Source organism: Anopheles coluzzii, chromosome 2, assembly GCF_943734685.1.
Source record: "Anopheles coluzzii chromosome 2, AcolN3, whole genome shotgun sequence".
Lineage (NCBI taxonomy): Eukaryota > Metazoa > Arthropoda > Insecta > Diptera > Culicidae > Anopheles > Anopheles coluzzii.
In genome coordinates this window covers 38,893,341-38,917,141 of record NC_064670.1, presented here as the reverse complement: position 1 = coordinate 38,917,141, position 23,801 = coordinate 38,893,341, and the positions used below count along the sequence as shown (strand labels likewise).

Sequence of the window (23,801 nt, the reverse complement as noted above, 5' to 3'; positions counted from 1 at the left end):
AAGCTCGGGCGCTGAGAACTCCAGTTTACGCTCTTTGTGGCCACGAGTACGGTCGTTACTTTGTTGGACGATATTCAGATTACGAATCGTGTCTACGACGACGACGGTGCAGTAATCCTTCCGCTTTACACTTGCATCAACGCGGATGCAGGTCGAGAGAGAAGCGGGTTGAACGCGACACTGGGCCGAACAACAGAGCAATTCGAACGCTACAGCTGAACCTTGGCGAAGGTACATTTTCTCGTATTGTTACAATTGAAGCGAAGTGTGGATAAGAAGGCCGAGCGGCAATTAAGTGATAAGCGACGACGACTATCAGAAAAAGCACAAAGTATAATGGTTCGCCTATTGACCTAATCGCCAAAGACTTTCAAAGGCGCACAGTGGTGTTGTTGCCGTGGGCAGTGAATCTGTTTGGTAAGCAAGATTACATCAAATCACACAACGCAAGCGCAATGTAAGAGTGCCGATTATGTCCGATGGCATCAGATGTTTAATCAGTGTGTTTTAAAGCGTTTCCCCTCTCCCTCTCTCTCTGTCTACCCGCCCACACCGAATCGAACCGAGTAGTAATATGTGTCTGGAACAAAGCGAATGAATGGTGAAAGTGTTCATGAGCGGTGTGTTCATTTGAAAAAGTGCACCCAAAGAGAGACTGCAACAGGCAGAACAAGCGTGATCTTTTGCATTCCGACAGGGGCACGGCAGTGGACTGAGTGTCCTTTTCGTCCTTCTTTACCTGCGGTCCAGGCAAGGACGTGCGCTATTGGTTGAGGGAGGCAAACGAGAAGGGAGAAACGCAGCCGAAAATGTACGCCAAGCTGAACGGTCGCACTGTTGCTGGGAACGGACGAAGGTACCACCAACAGCATAGCTACTGCTGGCTGCTGGCCTGGATAAGTGCAGCATTTTTGCTCGCGTCTAGACACACCGGCATAATGCCTTGCCTGAGCGTACGGTGAGTTTGAGCGAACGCGATTTTTAATTTCCATCTCTCTTCAAACCGCGTGCCACTTTGCTTCCAGAAACAATGAATGCTCCATCTGTCAGCACAATATTGCCGGGACGCAGCGGCTGGAGGCGCTCTGTGGCCATACGTTCCATCGCCACTGTCTGGCATTGTGGATGCGCACGTACGCCTTTTGTCCCGACTGTCCGCGAAGGATGTAGCTCGTTAGAGCGAGCGAGCGTGACGAAATCGGGGCGCATTATACTGGCTCTGACTGATTGGCAAACAAGCACGGACCACAGAGCGTGCGAACTCAACACGCCCCTATCCATTGGGGGATCAACAGCGTATAGTTGTAAGGTTTAGAAAAGATAATTTAGTTTCTTTCTACTTTTTGTACGACTTTCTACGTACCGCAAAGTATTGTACTTTTTAAAAATGGTTTGTAAAGTGAAAATAAACATGTGTGTGCATGACTAAGGTATTTGAAAATGGTCGCGAATCGCGTTGGCTTTGTTAAAGATTACTGCTTAAGGAGTTCGTGTGCGGAATGAAACATCAATCCGTGTGAATTACTGTTCCTTCCTTAACATTTGTTCGCTTCCGTTTTGTTTTATTCCACAAACGTCTTCTCTACCCCTAGCTCACTCACACATACACACACACATGTACACACACACACTTTCTCCCGTCTACACCATGCGCGGACCGACCGATCGATCGGACCGTCAGCACCCGAAAAGCACCGAACGCGATCACAGCTCGGTGTGTCGCGCTTCCGCATTCGTCTCTTTATCTATACGGCGAACAGACAAACAAATTCATTAACGAACGAAATGGCACCTTCATTGGGGGTTCACAATTGCTTACCTTCGGTGGAATGTACGTTGCTGGGCTCGTGGCCCATGGTGGAAGCCTCAGCCGCCGCTGCCGCCGCTGCTGCCACCGCGGCCTGCTCCTCATGCTCCCGATCGTCAACCATCGCCTGCAACCGTTTGATTTCCGCATCGTAATTCTTCCACTCCGGCACGATGCGCTGCGCCGCGGTCAGCTTCGCCTCCTTCGTGAGCGGATTGTTGCACAGATCGATCGTTTTGGCGTGCTGCAGCGTGTCGCTGCTGCACCACGTCTCGCACCAGAGCCACTCCTGCGGCAGCGATTTGATCGCCACCTGGTGGATCATGTTGTTCGGCAGATCCTGGTCGAGGTTGGACAGACTGTTCGGGTCCTGGCTGAGCGCCTGGTACTGGCCCCGGATACGGTCGCCGGCCGCTATCTTGCGGAACCGCCGCAAATCCACCACGTACAGGGCGGAGATGTGGTACTTGCGGCCCTGCAAATGGTTCTTCCAGTAGCCCTGCTTCCAGAACCGGAACCCTTCCATCTCCTGCCGCGAGTCGCAGAACGGCGTGTAACCGTACGGCGCGCCGCCGAGGTCGAAATCGTTCAGCTCCTTCATGTCCGCCCGCACGATCTGATCCGCATCGACGAAGATGATCTTCTTCACGTCGAGCGGGAACAGCACGTCGAGGAACAGGATCTTGTAGCCCCAGATGATGCGCTGCTTTTCCGTCTGCTGGTGCAACCAGCGGGGCCACTTGTACTGTACTAGCTCGTACTGGAAGCCGTACTCCTCCGCCATGTGGGGCAGAAAGTCGATAAACTGTGGCGACAGGTAGTTCTTCAGGAACCAAAACTTGACCGGTGTGCTGGTGTGCTTCAGCAGCGACAGCATCATGATGCGCAGCAGCCGCTCGTACAGATGGCCCGAAGCGACGGAGAAAATGTTCAGCACTTCGGTTTCGCCGGTACCTCCGCTGGCAGCACTATCGCCACCACCGGTGCCGACGATCGAACTGATCGAGTCCCAGATGCCACCCCCGCCGGCTGCGTCCTTCTCGTCGCCCAGCAGATCGACACCGGCCATGCCCGGTTTTTTCGTCACGCGCAGCTTCAGAACGTGCGAGCGGAGCGAGCTAATGATGACACGCGTACTCTCGGCCGTATGCACCGTGTTCGGTCCATCCGCACTGGTAATGTCGTAGATGTCGGCACTCTTTCCATGGCGTAGCTTCAGAATCCAAGCGCCTGGGTTGGCTTTCAGCTGGAAGTAGCCCAAATTCGCCATCACGATCGTATCGACGATGATCGGGCGATCCTCCGTGCCGAGCGTGATCTGTAACCCGCGTGGCGGTGAGCCGGTGGAACTGTCGAAACAGTGCCCCTCCAACAGCAGATACTCCAGCTCGTACTCGGAATGCACGGGACCGTTGATTTCCGACAGCTTAATGTTGTCCAGATCGTATACCGAACGCACCACTTCTACCAACCAATTTTCAGGCACCTGTGAGGGGCAAAGGAACGACACATTGTTGTTTAAACAACTGAACGCGCAGTGTTAATGCTGTGAAAATACATACATTAAGGCTTTGCGTGAGCAGAGGATTCGCTGGTAGTCCTACGAACTTGGCGGATGGTCCAGCCGACAGGCGCCCGTCGTTGGTGAAGTGTAATTCCGGCTCCACAACGAACCGATAGAACCTACAGCGGGTTAATAGAGAAAAAAGAAGCCATTATCGAATGGGAAATGATGAAATGTATGCCACGGACATACGTTTTAACCGGCATGTCGCTGTGTTTATCGATGGCACAGAAGAACATTTTCATCTGACAGTTGACGACATCGCGCAACAGCAGCAATAGCGAGGACAGCTTCTGGGCACCGCGAGATGCCGGATCAAGTACGGCCACGATCTCGAAGAACGGCTGATCGGTGCGTTTCGGAGCCAGTTTCACCACGGTGCGACTGTCCTGCACGTCCGACGGGATGGTGTAGCGCGACTTGGACTGCTGTCGTGGCACCAGAATCGAAACCAGCTTCATTACGGTATCGCTCGTCATGGTTGGCGTATCGTCCGCGTCGCCCTGCGAAGCTTGCTTCATGGCGGTGCGTATCTTATCCGTGTACTGCAGTGCGTTGAAACTTTGCAGCAGACCAAAGTCCTCCGTATCGAAGAATTCGTCCTTGTCGAACAAACCTAAAAGCCGCCCGTTTGCCATAACTGTGCTTGCCGATGCTTTCAGCTTGAGCACACGCTGGCAGTAGACACGCAGCATCTTGAGATGCATCTGGGTGGCGGGCAAAAAGCCAAGCACTGAGTCCGGCACCGACGACGAAACGGTGCTGGGATCGGATTCGTATGCTTCGAACAGTTTCATCACCTGATCGTACGATTCATCTGCCTCCAGCGTGTTGATGGTGGCCCACACCAGTGCGTTGAGATCCTTTTTCAGCTCGGAGCGCACCGCATCCGTCCCGTCTACGTTCGGGATGAACGCAACACGTGTGCCAGATGACGATTTCTAAAACAAATATGGAATTGTTAACAACAATATAACCCACCCGGGAGGCCAAGTGATTGAGAGGTAAATCGTACACGTACCATAAATTTAAGAGCATTTTTAAGTTGCTTTCTTGCCGCCGCTAGCCGCAAATCGCCCACCACCCAAACCGTGAGGAAATGAACCCGATAGCCGAGGAACTTTTGGTAGGTAGACTTGCCACCGAAATACTTCAAATTCTTCATCAGCGTCGCCGTCAGATCGGGATTCGAAAGCTGACCCAGTGCAGTGACATCCTCCAGGTCGGGATGCGCCCGTCCGGACATGTCGATAAAGTGCGGTTCGTCCTGCGACAGAATGCGCTGGTTCAACCGTGGCATCACGTGCGGCTGCTTCATCAGATAGTCGATGACCGGTTCGCCTTCGTGCAGGTCTCCCATGTACACGGCTTTCTGTAGCGTTGGCGTTTGTTGCATTATCTCCGTGAGAATTGTTTCCTCAAACTCATCGCTCGTTAGGGTGGACTGTGGCAAAAGCACACCGTTCAGCAGCGCCTGGGGCACCGTCTTCAGGCCAAGCCGATCGATAAACTCCTGCGCCAGCTGCCGCCCGTAATCAAAGTCCGAGTCTTCGCCCAGTATTTCGTCCACCTCTTCCAGCTTCAGCCGGTTGAACTTCTTCTTCAGCACCTGGCGCACGTCGGCAAAGCGGATGACCTTCTGGTCGGCGGTGGCAGCATACAGATCGGTCAGAAAACCGAGCGCCTCCGTGGACGATTTCTTCTGATGCACATAGTTAAAGCCGCACGTTACCGCCCGGTAGTCTTCCCCCTCGCCGGTTTTAAACACCAACCCGATTCGAACGGGTGCCATATGGACGACGAAACTTTCCGCCAGCTTCACAATATCCCGCCCAGCACTGTCTCCCTCCACCGGATCGACGATCAGTACCAGATTGAACAGATTTTTACGTATGTTGCGCAACATCCCGGGAAAGGTCGGTCGGAGCAAATCCTTCAAGCTGCCCGGCCACCGCCGGTACTGGGCGTCGTTTTCCAAATCGTTGATCCACGTAATCGCCGAATCGCGTATGTCGATTGCGAACTCCTTCGCGCTGGAAGACAGGTCCAACCCCAGCAGGGGCGTGGCACTTCCGCCCCGGATGTTGATGCGGTTCAGCCCCTCCAGCACGCGCATTTCGGAGCGCAGCGTGTCCAGCAGCGTCACGGTGTCGATGGTTTCCGCGTCGAAAAACAGCCCATTCAGGAAGAGGGCCGAGTCGGGCGGCTGAAGGTTCAGGTTACGCCCGAACACCTCGATGTTGTGCCGCATCTCCTTCTTAAACTCTTCCGGCACCGTCTGCGTCAGCAGCGATTTGGCCTGCGTGGGAAAGTTTTGCGAGATAAACTGTAGCATTTGCAGTGCCTCGTCGCCCTGCATTTCGGCGATGCGACGGGCGGCCTGCAGACCGAGCTCCTGAAACTCCCACGCCTTCAGCGGTGCTATTTCTTCGTGCTGTTCTAGCAAAGCGCTCCGGAAGCGATCCAGCGAGTGGCTCAGATGGGGGAACCGTTTTTTAAGCTGCCCAAAGTCGAACCCTTCCACCTCCACCTCCAGCTCGTCGATCGGATCGGTCCCGTCCGCACCAGCCGCTGCATCCTGCGGTCGGGGCGAATCATCCTGGCTCTTGTACTCGGTCGATTTCAGGTGCAGCTCCACACCGTACCCGGACAGGCGTACCTTTCGCGACGAAACCTTTCGCACGTAATGGCGCAGCACGTAGCGCACCGTACCGCGTTCCGTTTCCGCTTTCACGGCGGCATGGAACTGCTTAAACTCGCTCGTGCCGATTTCACCGTACAGTACCACGGTCAGCGAGTTGTTCTCCGACCCGGGATAGATGTGATCGATCGCGAACGTTTCAACGGTGGACGGATCTTTGGCTCTCGAGCGCAGGATGCTCCGTAGATCGTCTACCGTGCACGCAACCTTGCCGTTGATGCTTGCAAATATCGTCGTCTCACAATCGCCCTTTGCCAGCACCTCGGTAGCCACCTGAAGGTGGGCCTGCACCTTCGGCGAAAAGCTGTGCAACGAAAGCGCCAGCTTAAGCAGCCCCATTTGGCCTTCCCCGAGAATGTCCGAGGCTAGTTCGAGCGACTTTCGATAACGCTTCTCCTCCGTTTCTGCAACAATGGACAACAAAATAGGTATTATTATGATGCACTTCAACCATTATGGGGTAGTATTTGCTCCGCCCTGCCCAAATGCTTACCGAAGCGATACAGTCCATCGGGAACGTTGTTCAACAGCTCCACGTAATCCCAGAACGAGTTGGCACTTTCCTCATCGATGAATTCGGCAATTTCCAACTGAGCCGGAGTGATACCCCATTTGGCCGATAGCTGCGTAGTGATGGGATGACTCTTCGGTTCGGCATGGACCAGCAGTGCGGCGTTAAAAAGGCACAGGATGCCTACCGCCACGATTGCCATCGATTGGGCTAAGGAAACCCTACGCATCGCGGACGGTTATCGAACCGACGAAACACGACGAAGTAAATGACCGCACACAGCGCGTTTTGCTTATGCCTACGTATTCTATTCTTCCTCACTGTCCCCTTCCCTAACCTGCCCACTCCTCCGCTTAACCTCAAACAAGCCGCAAATGGCACGGCACCACGTAACACTTCACTGCTTGCTGCTAGTGCATACTGATAAAAGGATGTTCACGAGCGGGACCACCTAAAGCTGCCGTTTGCTTACTTGCTAACGAAAAACTAACATAAAAAATGCACTTTATCACCGCCGTACGTATGCGCTTTGTTTCTATCGTTCCGGCAAACGAAGATTCTTTTCAGATTGTTTTGACACATCAGCCGAATCTTCCAACAAGGCTAGGACGGACAGGTGAGTACATTGTGTCCGCTTCACGTCTGCCATATTGCGATGCTGTTTGAATGGTAACTGACGAATTTTACACGTTTGCTTTGTGTATTTGAAATGCTTTTTCACATTATAAAAACAGTTAACTTTTATCGTTACCTGATCCTTACTCTTCAACAGGTTTTAGAATAAATCTCTTTTAGATAAAAAAAAAATATTAATCTTTTTTTTGTATTCAGGAGGGACGGCTTTGCCGTATTGCTTAAAAAATCTGAATCATAATTAAAGGTAAATTTTGTAGTAATTTTTCGTGTTAAAGAGTGTATTATTTATAAAATCAACAAACCATTCCCGATCTGGATTCTGTTAAAACTGCTTCAAAGATTCTACTTAAAATAAGAATAAAACAAACCGCTACACTGCCTCTAAACCAACCTTTACCTGTCTCTCTCAAATCGTAATTCTCTCTACACACCGAGCGAGAGATAGAAAGAGAGTGAGCGAAAATGTGAGACAGGGCCGCGCAGCATGGCAAACAGCATAGCAAAGCATAGCAAACATTAAAACCTCATTTCTCGCAGTACAATCGAAGAGTGCGGACGTGTGTGTGGATACCGGTCGCGGTTAGATTTTTCGTTCGTGCGTCCCAACGGAAACGAACGTGCGCGGTGTGCGACTAGTTGCTTTTCGTTTGCTACTTATATTGAATTAAAGTTAGTTCATTAAACCTCTCGTTTTCAAGTCAATAAAAGTAAAAAAAAAATACTTTACACGCACCTGATTTATTTACATTTTGTGTTGTTGTTCCGCGCGCACGCATTGCTCACAAAGAATCCGTTTCGGGAAATCGAACCAACGCCAGTACAAACTTACTCTTTCTCGCAAAATAGAAGAGGGCAAAGAAAGTCTGTTCGAAATTAATAGCAACGGGGCATACACGGTTTACACATGCGGTCGTAAAGTGAACAGTAAAGCCAAACCGCAAACGCCGTGCAGTTGGGGTGGCCAATTTCATTGAAATCGTGAAGCAATCGAAAATCCCATTCCGAGCCGCAGCAAGTGCGCGAAAGAAACAGGAAACGGCACGTGAAAGAGTTGACCGACGCATACCCTTCACCCCCTTTCCCTCCTTGATTATAAATCGTTCTCTCGCTAGACATACCGAGATCCGCCTACCCCCTAGCATTTTCCCGTCCGCGGAAAAGGAATCACTGAGAGAGAGCAGCATCGAACGAGAGAGTGTGTGTGTGTGTTCGCGTTCATCGGAGAAAATATTTGCAAGGTGTATACATACACCGTCGCGATGGTAGAAAACAAAGTTTGAGCGAACAAACACACAAAGAAACGAACGCGGCGTCACCGGGGTAGAGTGTGTGTGTTTTATCATTTTCGTATTCCGTGGTGTTTTTGGTTACTTCTAATCGATCAGCAAGATAAAGCCCGCGAGATACCGCACCAACCTCTTTCCGGACATCGGCCTGCTGAAATCAAACACGTGTGCGTTCGACCAAGGTGTAGCGCTGCATCCGCGTGTATCAACAATCGCAGTATGTGTGTGTAGGTTAGTGCGCGAGTTTAACTGTGTGTGTTGGTGAGGTACAAAAGGTACATTGCCAGCCGCAACCGTCTGGTAGCGCAAAGCACAGCAACATTAGTAAGGTGAAAAGTGTTCGTGCGCCACCGACCACCACCGCCGGTGTGTCTTTCAAATGCCGCTGCGATAACAACCCCCAGCGCATGTGGACGCGGTACCGTTGAGCCGGGGATGACGGTAGTAGAGCCCTTTGCCGGGGACCGTTCGTGCCGTGGTTAGATGCCATCCGTTCTGGCCGGTGCCAAAGAAAGGCAGGAAAAAAGGCCGTAACGCCGATAGCGGCAGCAGAAAAGCCACCATTATTATTTCCCCAGCACGACAACACCTTGGCTTTTGTGATCGTCCGCACTCCAACATCCCGCGTCACGGTATTCGGACACGGAAGCTAATAAGCGGCGTGCTGCTCTGTCAACGGTGTTGTTCCTCTTTTGGAAGGGAAGAAGGTCAGGTCTCTTTACCCCCCTTTTTTTTGCTTTGCTGCACCAGAACACCGGGTCATAATACACGTGTCTCATCGTCATCATCATAGCGCGCCCAAGTACAGGAACGGAAATGCGGTTTTTCATGTGATATATGACAGCAGCGATCAAGGTACCGGAACCATCCACAGGAACGTGTCGCAGATTGTAGTGCTTCCCGGAAGAAAGGGAAAGAGAGTGGATAACCGCGGTCTGAGCAGGCGTGAAGCGTGAAGTGAGCGCAAATTCGGTTGCCAGGGTTGCCCGTTGTGGTTACACGTGGAAGCTGTGGTGAAAATAGTGATAATTCTTTGTTCAGGTATTAAAGTGATACTTCAAGCGCTTTGTTGCTGCTGCCGTGTCTTGATGGTTCCACTGTGAAGCCCACAAGTGTGTCGCTACGGTTCGGTGTTTAGTGTGAGTCACAGAGTGGTCAGTTGTTCGATTTACGCGCGTTTCGATTGACGTCCCTTTAACGTCCAGTAGTGGTGCTGCTTCACCAACCACCATGGCAAGCCAACGACGGACGATGCAGAAGCTGGCGAAGGGTGCCGGTGTGGTGCCGGTCAACTTGTTGCTTTTGGTGTCGGTGTGTCTCATCGGTGCCTTATCGGGAGCCGGTATGGTCAGTGCCAGTGCCATTCCGGCGGCATCCTTTCCGTCGAACGGGAACGGAATTGCCAACAGTGCCTCGGCCGATGTCGGCGGTCATCATCGCCGCCCGTCCTGCGTAGCTGTGCACCCGCTGCTGAAGCAGCGCGGCGTCGATCCCATCGACATGCCCATTGATCCCATTCCAGGTGAGTAAACGAGAAGCACACTGCACTACTCTTGCTGCGATATCGTTGTAGATACACGGAATGTGACGCTACTTTAAGTATCATCATTGTTAACGGAGCTCGCGCGCATTGGACCTGCGGCCTGGCTGCCGATCAGCGTTTTGTCGTTTATCTTATCGCGCCGCAGAGGGTGGCTCGGGGGAGGACCTTCCCGTCGTCGGGACTGTGACAAACGCAACCACGGCACGGTGTTGTTTGCCGGAGCCCGAACCGTAACCGCATTAGCCGTCGTGTTTCACAATTATTGATGCGCAATCGTGTCCCCACTGCTGCTGGTTGGAGTAGCCGGGGACTTCTTTTTTTCTTTAAAGAAACAGCTATCGAACCATGCTCACGTTCCACGGCAATGCAAAGTCTAAGCATGTTGTCAATTGCCCAATCGGGCGCAGTTCTTGTTCGTTCTTCCCCGAACGCCCCGACGACCGACCCCATGCGCCGCGGCAACTTTGCTTCGTCAATGCGTGTCACGTACGGGCAGGGAACGACGGGGTGACGGTGCATTAATTCTCTCGGAACTTCGGTGAGTGATTTATGCTTCGGCGCGAGTAGCTGGCGCGAGCTGGAGGCGGCGCACACACTACTCGATATTCCGCAGAAGTTGGCTGTACCCCGGTGTACATTTGAACGTTTTGCTCATTAAATTTGTTCAAGTAATGAAGTGCTCACGCAAAATCATAAACCATCAACCAAGTGACAACCGTTCGGCGGCGCAGGTTCGTGCACGGAATAAATGCTCTCATCCATGCGCCTGAGGACAGTCGGAACTGCTCGGGCAAGTTGCCGCAATACTGGTTGTCTGGGGTTGCCGTTTTTTGTTTTGTTTACCAACCACAAAAAATTAACATTTCTGCCAGATCAAAAGCTGTAGCGACATGAGCTTTTTTTGTTGTTGCTCTTAGTTTCTTTGACACCATTACAATCTCAATCACCTGCTCCCCGCTGGCAATCGGTGTGGCTCACTGGCAAATGGGCGACACACGTTACACGGGTTGTAGAAAAGGCACTGCAAAATGTCACAAGAGCTAAATGACACAGCCGGCAGCTATTTGTTCAGTCGAGTGAATCGTAACTGGCACATCCTGCTAGGGCAATGGGATGCTTTTAGCTCGGGGAGACCCTCCAGTCTCGGGAGCAAAACCGATTCCTACCCCAGATTACCTTTCAATGTTTGCTACTCCGGCAGCATCCTGGGGATATTATGTGAATCCTGACGCAAAAAGTATGCTTAGGTACGTAATGAACTCGATTAACTATTAATCGCAAGAAGATGGCCCAACGAGGGTAAAGCCCGGCTGGATGGACAAAAACCCCTTTCCTTCCAGAGTCTGAAATACGACACTTTTTAACCAAAGCGAGTGTGATTTGTGAAGCATATTATTTTTTTCATTTTTTGCTTTCCTGCCTAACACAACTAAAATTGAGTTGATTTTTTTTGTTGGTGCTCCAAAATTATGCCCAAAATTATGAAGCATATGGCAAAAAATGGGTTTGATCGATTGTATCATCTTTCGATTCGCAAACATTGCTACACTGCTTCAAAGTACAACAAACGCTGTGCCGTGATGATCGGTTTAACACTCGATTAGTTACACCATTTTTACGGTATCTAAATTCATAAACACGAACCGTTCAAGTTTACCAAGCTGTGTCTGTGTGTATGTGTTTGTGTATGGCTGCGTATGTGCCCCCATCAAATCAGTTCAGAAGCTAAAGTATCTATTTTCTTCGAGCTTTTACGGGGACCGATTTTTGTTGGTGCCGTCAAACGATCCGTTAAAATACTTTTTTTTGTGTGTGTAGGGAAGCCCCCTAAACGCGCCCTAAGGGCGGAGTACATTTTTATTATTTGCCAAGGCGAATGATTGGGATGGACGTTGGGTTGAAATTTGATACATCAGCTCCCCGCATCCCGGGACAGCCGGGTGGAGCGTGGAGCGTGGAAGTTAGGCAGGACTAGAGTCGGTAAGCAAAAATCGATTGCTACTCAATCGAGGGTCGATCAGTTGTGTCTCCCCGAGGAGGAGACTCTCCATAAGGCAATGGGTAGCCAGGATGGCTGATTTAGATTGTTGGGGATGGGGAGGGAGTTAGGGGCAATCTACTTACGTTCGAAATAAATCGGGCAGAAAAAAAATCTGGTCAAATGAATCGTTACACATTTTAAGGTACACTTGCGTTTGCGTTCAGCTATGACTGATTTCAATTTGAGCTTTACGTTTCCCACTACTGCAATAGCGATACAAGCAATGGTTAAGAACGGTCTGTAAGTAATAGTGGAGAGTTTACCAGCATCTTTTATCGGTTAAATGTGTTGCAAGCAAACAACATTTCAGCCCCTCTCAATAGCGTCCTCATCGGCTTAAGGCTAATTTGCTCAACAATCACTATTCACTTTAAACTGTCCCCATTCATCCCTCCTCGTGCCGCCTGCCCAAAGAACTGGAAACAAAAATCATCTTAAGCATCGCCGGCACTGGCAGAAATCCCGCCCCTCAAACGTTCTTTCACCGATGGATGGATTAGAATCGATTTGTGAGCTTTTGTTTGCGTTCGGTTTAAACGGTAAACAATTACGGCACGGCACATTGTCATCGCCAGCATCATCATCATCATGCTTAAGCTCTTCCTTTCCTTTGCGTTGGTCGTCAGCTAGGATTAGCTAGGCAATTTAAATGGGTACATTACGCTGCATGGAATAGGGCAAATTGGGAAAAAAGCTCTTAGGCTGCGATTTTTCCATTTTTTTGTTACAGCCACGAATTTAAAATCCATTAATCGCATAGGGCTTTATGTGGACCCTTTTTATTGTTGTGTGCAGTCTGGTACTCGATTCTTCTTTGTGAGCTGGCCATTCAGGATGACAGCGCGTACTCTGACACATAATGTTTCCTTCTCCGCTTCAGTCTGTGTCATATTAATGCGTCTGTTTGTTAACATTCAGTTCTAACGATAGAGGCTTGTTGAAAACGTAGAATCCTTTTTGTCGCTGAAGCGTTAAAGCCAACAACGTAGACATGCCCGCGAAAGTCCATACCGCGTTGACCCAGTTTAGGAGAATCGAGTGTTTTTTTGCTACAGAAATGACATGAAAGAGTGTAATCCTTTTGCTAGGGCGCAAAACTAGCCGAGCGAACGATTCATTAACTTCCAAAAAAACTTCATTCTGTGCGATGCTAAACAGTACACTCTCCTCCGTTGCGCCGTAAAATTTGCAACATTTCCTACACTTAAATGGCACCCATAACAATTTTCTCTGCCTCATCAAACATCAAACAAACTCCCGGTACGGATGGCAAAAGCCACCATCGTATTGTGGTGAAAACACACATCCTTTTGGTGTGCGGCATTTCTATTCCCCTTTTTCCCCGGTGCTGCATCCGGTTGATCAAAGTGATAAAAAGTTTTACTACTTGACGCAACGGTCTGGGCCCTTTTTTCCATTCCTTCGACGTATGAGTGTGTGTGTGTGTGTGCTTGTATGATTGTAGGAAGAGATTAACTCCTCGCCAAGTACCATTCCACCCGCAGTACCCACCTTCCCACACAGGCCTACGGTGGTATTGGTAGCCAAAAATAATAATTAAGAGATTTACCACTTCATCTGCCCGGTCGTCTTCTTCCAGCGTGTCTCGGGACGTGTTCTTTTTTTTCTCTCCAATGGCAATCGACACTCCCGGGCTCGGACTTTGTCCCTTCGAGGTCCGTTTGATCGTCTCCGTTTTTTTTCTTCTCATCTCTTCTATCCTCTCTTCCGTCTTTGTTCTTTGAAAAATTCCTACCATTCACGAAAAAAAGAGCAGACCTCGTCGCTGCACCATAAACGCTTCCGAAAAGCCGAAGAAGGATCGAACGGGAGGGAAGCTACTCGAGCGTCTTGGGCGCGGCGGACGCTGGCAAACCTGAAAAGGTACGCCTGCTTGCTTGCTGGCTGGCTGGCTGGCTAGTTGGTTTGTCCGGCCTATAGGCGCTCTCGTTCGCGTTGGTAATGATTTTTCGAAATCCGTTGCCGCTGCGGTCCCGAAGCCTTCTCACTTCCCTCGTCAGGGTGAGCTAGGAAACGACGCTAACGTCACCTCATCGCCGCCCGCGCCACCCTCTCGAGAGAGGTGTTTTTTTCTTCTTCTTTATTTGAAGAATTCCCTTTCATTCCATCCCGTGCCTCTTCTCCATTGTATGGTGTAGCGAAAAAAAAAACAACACAGAAATAAAAACATACGCTTCTTTTCTTCGGCCCATTCTCGAGTGTGATTTGAGCAGGCAAAAAGGTAAGGCGCCTTCTCCGTGCTTGACGTTTCTTGTTCCCTTCGATGCGGATCAGAGTTCCAATGGGCTGGGTGGAAGGAAAAGGTAATCTCTCCCAGCATTCCGGGCCCTGCACTGTGGATGGAAGAAGAGAGAGAGAGAGAGAATGAGACAGAATTATGGAAGTGAAGCATTGCATAGGTGTATTGTTGAAGAACATAATAATCACAGTATAAAAATCCTTGAAACATTTTCAACAAATTGACGAGAAAGAGAGAATAAAGCCTGGACGTCTGTAAGAAGCTGTGGGGAAGCTGCGAAAGAACGAAAGTGAAAGAATGCAATAGAACATGGCAGGAATGTGATGGAAATTATGAAACGATGCTCCTACCTTCCTCCTGCCTAGTGCGAAGCAACGTACCTGTTTGACACTAATTTTCACCAACCAAATGCACTGCATCCCATGTGTGTGCAGGTTTGTGATGCTAGCGACCAGAAGGATCTGTCCGTCCCATGCTGACTCGAACTCGAATCCCATCTACCTGTTCGAACCAACTACATTTTCCCTCTGTGCCTCGGTTGGGAAAGATGGAGATGGAGCTAAAATATGTAGGACAAACATGGACAGGAAAAATAAACAGCATAAAGCAAGCACTCAGCCGGACAGCATCCCGGGAACGGGCCGGGAAATAAGGGGACGCGGGATGAGCAACGAAACTGCTCTGCATCCTTTGGCGAAGAAGCGCGCTCCGTGTGATTAAAGAGCCTACTCGAGGCTTGTTTTCTGAACTCAACTTGTTCCACCTCCTTCACCCGTGGTAGGTTGGAGACACCCGTTCAGCACTGTAGATCTAGAGCTGCTAGAACACTGAACTACCGTGGCATACTTCTGCTGTGTTGACACCTTCTGCCGACAACCTGCCACCTTCATTCCCGGGGAGGGAAGAGCAAGTGCTGCCGTTTAGTCATCTCGTGATTGGAATTTCTTCTCGTTGCATGTGCATTGTTTCGGAATGGAACGACTCGATACGCTTTTTTTGTTGTTGTCTGTTGTGCTGTTGTTGAATTTCCTGCTTTGTGCACAATCGCTGCTAGTCGCTGAAGTATGTTAGTCGGTTAGTACTGACAAGATCTTGGAGTCTTTGATTTACATCCAAGTGATCCCTTTGCGTTGACACCACCCTCACAGGAAAAGTGTATCATTGCACACAAGTATGCTTAACGACTTTCAAATTAGACATGAAATGCGGTTGACAGCTATGTAGGTATGCGTTTGTGTAACTTTTAATTAACCACGAATGAGGACTACTAACCGGAATTCACTATAGGGTGCATTGCAATTTCTATCCTAAACATTTCGTTCAATCCGTGCTGGTTTCACTAGGGAAGTTTGAAATAAGCTACAACCACGTTAATTTTATGCAGTTCCCTCTCTCCATGTTGGGAGTGATGTTGCTGACGGGAGTGAAGTAAAAAAAACGTAACCGCCGGTATGTTATTTTCCCGCCCTGCACGTTTAAACGTTTATCTCCGACGGAGTGGAAAACTATTCCGATGCATTTAGCATTTGGCATTTGGCGTTGGTGCAGAGCGCTGCGTGTCGAAGGTTATGATTTTGCTTCACCGTTTGCACCACCATGCCAGAACCTCCATGCTGCAGCATTTATGCTAAAGTGGTAAATTATGCTTTATCATAGTTACGGTCTCACACAGCCACAGCGCGCAGGAAAGAGATCGACCGAGGTGAAATCGGCGTTTGTTTCAGTAGCCTACGGTCAAACACCACGACTCTGTGCTGTGCTTCGAGTAATTGTGTCAACAATGTTCACGGATCGAACACATTCCGGACATGATGATGAGCTCCTTCAAAAAGCGCTCCCCATCAGCTAAAGCGCTACACAAACACACTACGGTAGGTGGTGGTGGTGCTGTTGATGTTGGTGGTGGTGATGCTAGAGATGCTGTGGCGCATGAAAATCCACGGGCCCGGCGTTTCTTCCATAATTTCTTCCGTACATGATGGTACAGTGAGGCCTTCTTCAGGGAGCCAACGAGCTGCCGTTAGCCTGGAAGCCTAAACAATAAACTCTTTCAACATAAACAATTTTTCAGTACTCACTCATCTCTCTCGCTCGCTTCCATCATCTCGGGCACTGATTTGCATATACTATATATATATGCTCGACGAGTGGGGGTTGTCAGTTTATGTATGACTTTTTACATTTTCGCTTCTGCAGAGGGAGGTTGTGTTTATGGTTTATAGCGTGTCTGTGTGTGTGTTTTTTTTTTCGATTGATTTACGAACCTCTTTGTAGCACGTATCAAATATTTCATTTCTATAGTCAGTAATTTTAATCTAAAAAATGCGCACATATAAGATGTTGGAGGTTTATAATCACTTTTTATAGTTCACCTACAGTCCCTCGTTGATGGCCGAAGGTGGAAGCGCATCGGGCGTCGCCGTAGAGGAAACCATGGCGCAGAAAGTGAAAATATCTCAACACAAACACAAATTAAAGCAGAACCAAAAGGCAGAGACGCAGATAATAGCGAAACCCCATACGCCGGGGTGATGGGCTGCGCTTTATTTTGACGCGTAACGCTTACCGTGACCACAGTCCCCGCGACACCTTATTTTTAACCGCAAATCGTAAATATTTGGTCTGTCCACTGCTCTCGTACCCGGCATGTCGCCTCCCATACACTCACCGAAGCCGATAATGGGACAGACAATTGTTCAGGCCCGCGGACAACCGGCTGACAGTGTGCGAATAATTGTGGGTAATTAAAAGATAAGTTAATCTGCGCACGTCTTTCGCACCATCCAAGTGGTGCGCCCTCGGTGACGGCCTCCTTTAAGTGTAGGTTCCAGATCAACTCACGTACTCTTGGCCAAACCCCTTCCACGGGGCACTGCGTACCGAACGCACCGACAACTCGACTGCAGGACGTCCACATTATCTTGCCCACTACTATCTCTCTGTGCACACAGAGCAGGGGCGCAGGGTCTGAGACGTTGGATGCTCCGGCCCCGTGTTACATGTTAGTCACATGCAGCGTGGATGATGATGCTGTTTGCCCTCCCCAACATGTGTAGAAGAGGGTGTTTTGTTTTCAGGCGAACCCAAAACAAATGGCCTGTAAAAATTCCCACAAATCAAAATCATATTTGCAATAACCTTATATTCGCCGTAAAACGGCTCACCGCCACCACCCCTATTCAAGAAGCTATGCTGTGTTCTCTTCTGTCGCTACCTTTTGGGCCCGCCGTCTGGGTGGGCTTGTTTCTTGTTTTCGTCCGTCGTGTTCTGTAGTGTACGGAGGAGCAATCGTGCATAAATCTTCGTGGGCAAATCCCTCCCGTCTAGAGCGTATGCGGCTGTGGTGCGCACCCGAAACGGGCACAGATGTATTATGGATTGTTCTTCAACCCTAGGGCGCGCAAACTCCTCTCCCCTTCTGCAGAAAATGTTAAAGGTAGCGAGCGAATTCCCTGGAAACCAAAGATTACTTTCTCCTGGTACGCGCGCGTGCGATCGAATTCCTAACCCATCGTTTCGATTTGTTTGATAAAGTTTATGTTTCTGTGGTTGAATTTAGAAACTCTTTATCTCGTCCTCCTTTCCAACCTTGCTCGATCCGATTACGATCGTTTGTAATCCTTCGATCGATCGCATTTTAATCGTACGCTCACGTTTACGGCGATTAAAATGTATCGCCCAATTTAACGACGGGCGCTCTCTATCGCGCGTTGATGTTGACATAAAGACGTACACAATCGCATTATGACAATGATACTGCTGGCCCGGCCACCGGTCAACGGCAGTTGTTGCGAACGAAGCGATACAGCACGGCTAAGAAGTGCCGTGAGAGCATTGGAAAAGGCGAAAGGATTTGCCTTATTGTCAGCGCATTGTGCTCTTTTGCTGTTTCGCGTCGCTGGCCGACACTGTTTCGTCCGTCGGCTGAAGCGTCTATATTAATTTCTTTCTTGGTCGTGTTATGCCTTTCTTCTGCCTTATCTTGTGACATTCTCACTAATCCTTGCCAGCCAGCACAGGTCTCTTTATGTCACTGCGGTACGGTTGTGGTTGTGTGGATCCGCTCAGTTGTCCCAATCCCTTAAGCGCTACCATCCCTCGCTTTGGCTTTGGTGCGTTTCTCATTCCCTCGATAGCCATATTCCTCCTGTTCGCACGTACCTTTGGTAAACGAAGCACCGGCACGGGAAAGCGAAGATCATTCGACGTCTTTGCGGTCAGTCTGTTAAGATGAAAAATGAGATCACATTAGATCGATCGATGACGACCATCCCCGAAACCGTGTGGCGGTGGTGTCCCCCGGGCATGCATATCGACGTCTCGTATCGTTTCTGTCCCGCTGGTTGTAGTGTGTTGGTCGTCGCGCTTTAGCGTTCGGTGGGTCCGTGAGAGCAAACTGGCCGATTTGGGGACGGTTAAAACTGTCCGTCTCTTCAGCGCGCCTGGTGGCAATATATCTTCACGTCGGTTACTTGATTCGGGCTCGAGTTTGAGAAACTCAATACACCAATGCACACCGGCCTTGTGTTGCCTGTGTGTGTGCGTATGTGTATTGGGAATTGAATGCATGCGCTCCAAAATATCAAACGGGCAGATTATGCTAATGGTTCGTTAAAAAGTCGGTAAAATATCCTCAAACCATAAGCGGGGCGGATCATTGTAGATGTTTTGTTTATTGCCTTTGCGCTCTCCTCTGCGTTTGGAGCGGCCTTTGTTGTGTTAAATAAATCTTTAATTTGGCTATTATGAACCCATCACAATTGAATTTATTTAATTGCAAGGAGGGCATCAATTTAACACAAGCTGCATAATTTTGAGCATGGAAAAGAATATTGATATATGTTATGAACCTTATCAATATAACAAACTTTGTGTACCGGGAGAAAGTTCCCATTTCTCATGAGACATTGTGCAAAGCCGTGGCAGGACAGTTCCACCGTTGACCATGAATGGATGCGACACGATAGAATTCCGAAAACCAGTTAATTCTGAGTTTTTTTCCCTTTCCTTTATCTTTCTCTCTCTCTGTCTTTCTCTCGGGGAAAAAAACTATCACCCCCGCCGTAGGGCAGCAGGAGGAGGGTTGTGCAACGCAACAACAACGAACATAAACATGTTCAGTCTCTTAATTTTCACCTCTTCCGGACCGACGCAAGCAGCATCCCTCTTTCACTCGTTTTGTTGTCCTTTTGTTGTTCGATCGGTTGGCGCTTTGCTAAACACCAAAAATTGACCGAAAACATCCCGGACACACACACACAACCGACGAAGAGAGGGAGCGGCGGTGGCGAGAAAACAAGCAAGCCCAAAAAGGGACACTTTTTCTCCTCTTCTGCCATCGCTTTTTTTAAGTTTTACAGAGCTCGGAAAGGAATCAGAGGGAAAGCGCGAACACACAGAGACAAACAGACACAAACAAAGGGAAAATGCAAGTGCAGCCAGAGGAAGGGACAGCCGGGAGAATCACGGAGCAGAATCTGCACCGTTTTTAGAGTGTGAGAAATTGCCGGTGTGTGTGTGTGTTTAGTTGAACATCCTGGATGGACCTCCTGCAACATTCCAAGCATTTGCTCACATCCATTTTGCTCACTTTTTTTCGTCCCCCTGTTTGTGTTGTAGCCCTTCTCCGTCCGTCAAACGCTTTTGGGCCTTTTTATACATCTATCTGAGTGTGTGTGTGTGTAGATGTGTGCTGTGGAAACAAATTCGACTCCCTCCTCTTTCACGGGGTACCGTTCACAGGGCGGTGATGATCAGAATCGGCGTTTTTTTCCAGACAGAGGTATCGCCGGGGTCGGTCTGGCTGTGTCGGCTTCCCGTCTCCCGTTGGGTTCCGGTGATTTCGGTTTCCTGGACGACCGGGTCCGACCCGACCGACGCACGGCGAGAGCGCCTCTATCTAAACTCTTCATCTTTCGTCTGCCCAGTGCCTTAACTATTTCTGGATAAATACAACAACTGTCTTTCGGGTCTGAAATACGGGCGTACACCGCTGGAAGAGGCAACGGTTATGGCGCTCGATTATGCTGTGGTCAGTTCTGGCGCGAATCGTGCAATATTGATGTTTTAGGGATGTTTTAATATGGATTTTTTTTAAATAATTAGAATCAACACAGCCGGTTATAAACAGGACGAGAACATCTATCGTTTCACTGACCATTGATCTGATGTACGATAATTAATTCGATAACAGAAAAGGATCATTTCATGGGGAGTCTACATCTATGTCCCTTAAATCTCAAGTATGCCAGCCTTTTATGACAGCTGAGACACAGTACAATGTGCCTCAACGCGTCAAAAGGAAATAAACAAAAAGAAGCGCAAAAGCGGTTGAGAACCATCATTAGTTCTAGAAGAGAGGATGCACGGCGATGGGGAATTTCTATTGACAGCAGTTCATTCAACAAAATCGGTGTCGGCGATGCTCTGCTACAGCGAACCCTAGGCAAAAGGTATCTATCAATGTCTCACCGGTCACCGGAATGAACATTCGGGATTGGTGGGTATACACACACACACACATACACACCAGTTAGAACCAGTTAGGAGCATCATGGTTGCGCCTGACTTCTTACCCTAGCTTGCCTTTGTTTTGCCGTCAACGGCACGGAGGGATCCCTTTTTGTGAAAGGATCATTTTCGAATTCCAATACATGAAAATCGGTTCAATTTGATGCTCCTTCTCTTCCCGAATACCACCACCACCACCACCACCACCACCTACCTTTTCGTGCGGCTTTTCCCGTCGACGGTGTTGTCCTTTTTGTTCCTCTCCTCCATCTTCATCCATTTGAGCCCTCACACTTGCTGCTGGCCGAGGGTTGTTTTTGTAGCGCATTTTCATAAGCTGCTGTGCTTCGCTTTTATTTTATTTTAATTTCTGTTTTACCACCCGGCTAATAACCACCGGCAGGTGGTGGTGCTGCGGCGCTGTTCACGGGCACACACACACACGGCAGCAGTATGTTAAGGGTGTGTTTCAAATGGCCTGTGTATGGGTATGGTCAGCGATGTTTTTTTCTCGCATCCGTTTTATGGCGGGGGTCAGTTTCGGGAATTTACATGCCAACGTTAAACTTCTCACACAATACGCTTATTTTGGGTTTTTTTTACGCTCTCTCTCTCTGCTCTCAGTGTCTCTTTCTGCTTCGTTCTTTCACACCGAACAGTGTGAGCGGTGCAATGCTATGCACCTCTATGCACCGACACCGCCGAGTGAGGTAAAGCAAACAAGGACATACAAGGAGCGAGAAAGAACAAAGGGCACACCAATGGGCCATAAAATGTGTTAGTTTCTTTTACTCAGGCACTAATTATTACATTTCGCTGCTTGCTGTTCGGTACGGCGTGAAACAGATCATTTGACGGAAAATGGTTAGCATAATTTTTTACATGTTTTTACTGTTTTGAAATGTGTTTTTTTGTTTGTTTGTAATAGAACAAACATTCTGATTAAAAACCGGCGTCAGAGTTTTGAAATGATTCAACCGTGACTTGTGCTCCTCCTGAAATAACGTTCCCTTTTCGTAACAGATATCGGAAATTGCAAAAAAAAACATCCAAGAAACCGTGCAGCAAAACATGCACAACCGCAACTGGTCTCGGGCTGCCCAAACTTGCAGCGCTCGGCGAAAAGTTGCCAGGAGCAACAGTTGGTCACAGCCCAAAAAAATGCATGTGGGAAAATAATGCTGCACCTTCGTCCTCGCCGCCTCGGTCTTGCATCCATCACCACCAGCACCACCACCACCACCGCCAACAGGTTCGACGCTGACGCCACCAACGGTCAGTGTGCTCCTTGTGAGTGTCTGGCTGGCTCGCCGAAAACCATTCAACCTGAAGAAACCGTGTGAATGCACTCTTGGCCCAACACAAAGAAGCCGCGCTGCTCATCCATCCTTCCCTGTTCATGTGCGTGCGTGCGCGCGTCTGTGTGTGTGTGTGTGTGTAAACGAGTATTCCTGTTGTTTCTCTTTCCTTTTCCCCCTTGGACCAACCCGTCGGGGCGGAGCTTTTGTTTTGCCCTGTTGGACAGCGCAGCAGTATTGCACCCACTATCCTGCACGCGGCCTCCGGCACACCTCTGGCATGTCCGTGGCCGCCCGGTACAAGCAAACACATTCATTCGCGTACTATCATCATTCATTTCGCAGTGGAGATGTGCCTTTTCGGCCGGCTCTTCCCCTTTTCATCCTTTGCTGTACACCGGCCGGTGTGCGTGTTTGTACGCGTGTGTGTGTGTGTGTGTGTGTTTGTTGGTCGCCGCTGCACTGTATCCCTGAAGGGAAGGTGTACAGACAGCGCAGCGCGGATTTCATTCACGTTCAGACATTTTTCCCATAGATCGAACGAGATGGAATGAAAATAGCAGCAATAATGACAGAAGCAATAATGACGATGGGCTGCCGCTGCTGCTTTGCGTGATGAAATGGGCTGGCGAACGGAACAGGGCGTCTGGTTGGAAGAGCAAAACGCATCGCAGAAGAAAACAACAACAAAAAACACGTCCCGACACGCAAAGTGAGGCGCCACCGAGGAAATACAGCGAAAGCAACGCACCCGGAGGTTCGAAAATCAAAAATTAATAGCGCAAACAACGCGCAAAGCCACGCCAAAGGTTTTAAGCGCAAGCGGTGGTAGCACCCCAAAAACGCAACAACCCCCAGAGACCCCCGGGGGAGGCTTGGTTGGGTCCGCGCCGCGGTCTGGTGGCGGTTTTGAGGGCAAACGTTATGCTCACACCTCTCGCGTTCGTGTTGCGATTCCAGTGTCGTCGGTGTTCCAAGATTTACAGTTTGTGTTCACCGCAGGCTCTCCTTCCCGAAAGCGGGTTTCGCGGCCTGGTGAGATTTTAAACAACCGATTAGTGGCCGCGCGATTGCCGGGGCTGTGCAATTTTCTCTCCTCGCGTCGTTTTCGTCCTGGGAATGATACAACGCCAGGGAAGAGTCTCGGGGGAAGGGTGCGTGCGCCCGGGTCAGACCGCGTGCACGGGTGGAAATCGTGACTCTGCCGGAAGTGATGAATGAATCCGCCACCAATCACCTGTTTCCGGAGTAGGTGAAAATCGTGAAAATTGGATAATGATCGAGCCAGCGGCGGCGGCAGCAGCTGAAGAAGGATGGCGCAACAGGGACCGAGAGGATAGCCTGCTTGAGTTCGGTGCTTGAGTTCGGTGCAATTGAAAAGCCCACAAGTGTGTTTGTATGTGTGTGTGTGTGTGTGTGTGTGTGTGTGTGTGTGTGTGTGTGTGTGTGTGTGTGTGTGTGTGTGTGCAATTGTACAAATTAGAGAGAGAAACAGTCGGAGAGTGTCCGAAATCATTGTTTTTTTTTCTTTGGTGGGAAAATTAGAACCATAACAACCTAAACAAAAAAAAAAGCTGACTGACCGCCACTCAATTATGTCGAAGAATTTGTTGAATTTATGTAAAAAGGAGAAAGAGCCAACCT

At 49.4% G+C, this 23,801-nt stretch overlaps 2 protein-coding genes and 1 long non-coding RNA gene across 4 annotated transcripts in view; 2 read left to right on the top strand and 1 right to left on the bottom strand.

Moving 5' to 3' along the window:
* The first annotated feature begins 277 nt into the window (after nt 1-277).
* LOC120947228 (uncharacterized) lies at nt 278-1,445 on the top strand. Of its 2 annotated transcripts, none has more exons than XR_007451865.1 (3): nt 278-417; nt 571-958; nt 1,026-1,445. It is a non-coding gene; the product is annotated as an uncharacterized LOC120947228 (long non-coding RNA). The 2 variants fall into 2 exon arrangements; XR_007451864.1 differs by having other exon boundaries at nt 278-457.
* Nucleotides 1,446-1,521: 76 nt separating this feature from the next.
* LOC120947226 (UDP-glucose:glycoprotein glucosyltransferase) lies at nt 1,522-7,139 on the bottom strand. Its single transcript, XM_040362379.2, has 6 exons — nt 6,566-7,139; nt 4,393-6,476; nt 3,564-4,312; nt 3,370-3,490; nt 1,820-3,293; nt 1,522-1,745 (listed from the first exon to the last, which is right to left on the bottom strand). The coding sequence occupies exons 1-6, from the start codon at nt 6,810-6,812 to the stop codon at nt 1,705-1,707; spliced, it is 4,716 nt and encodes a 1,571-aa protein (XP_040218313.2). The 5' UTR covers nt 6,813-7,139; the 3' UTR covers nt 1,522-1,704.
* A 593-nt stretch (nt 7,140-7,732) lies between these two features.
* The window catches only part of LOC120949244 (glypican-4), a 60,806-nt gene continuing 44,737 nt past the window's right edge, over nt 7,733-23,801 (top strand). Inside the window, exon 1 of the mRNA XM_040366424.2 lies at nt 7,733-10,027. Coding sequence (XP_040222358.2) covers nt 9,736-10,027 — 292 coding nt within the window. The 5' untranslated portion in view covers nt 7,733-9,735. The remainder of the gene's footprint in view (nt 10,028-23,801) is intronic.

What these genes read in the sequence shown, in the direction of transcription:
- LOC120947226 (XM_040362379.2), bottom strand. Translation starts at nt 6,812, where the DNA reads ATGCGTAGGGTTTCCTTAGCCCAATCGATGGCAATCGTGGCGGTAGGC. An exon ending in CGATGGACTGTATCGCTTCG is followed by an intron (nt 6,477 to 6,565) that starts GTAAGCATTTGG and finishes CCATTGTTGCAG; the next exon opens with AAACGGAGGAGAAGCGTTAT. An exon ending in CAACGTACATTCCACCGAAG is followed by an intron (nt 1,746 to 1,819) that starts GTAAGCAATTGT and finishes TTCGCCGTATAG; the next exon opens with ATAAAGAGACGAATGCGGAA.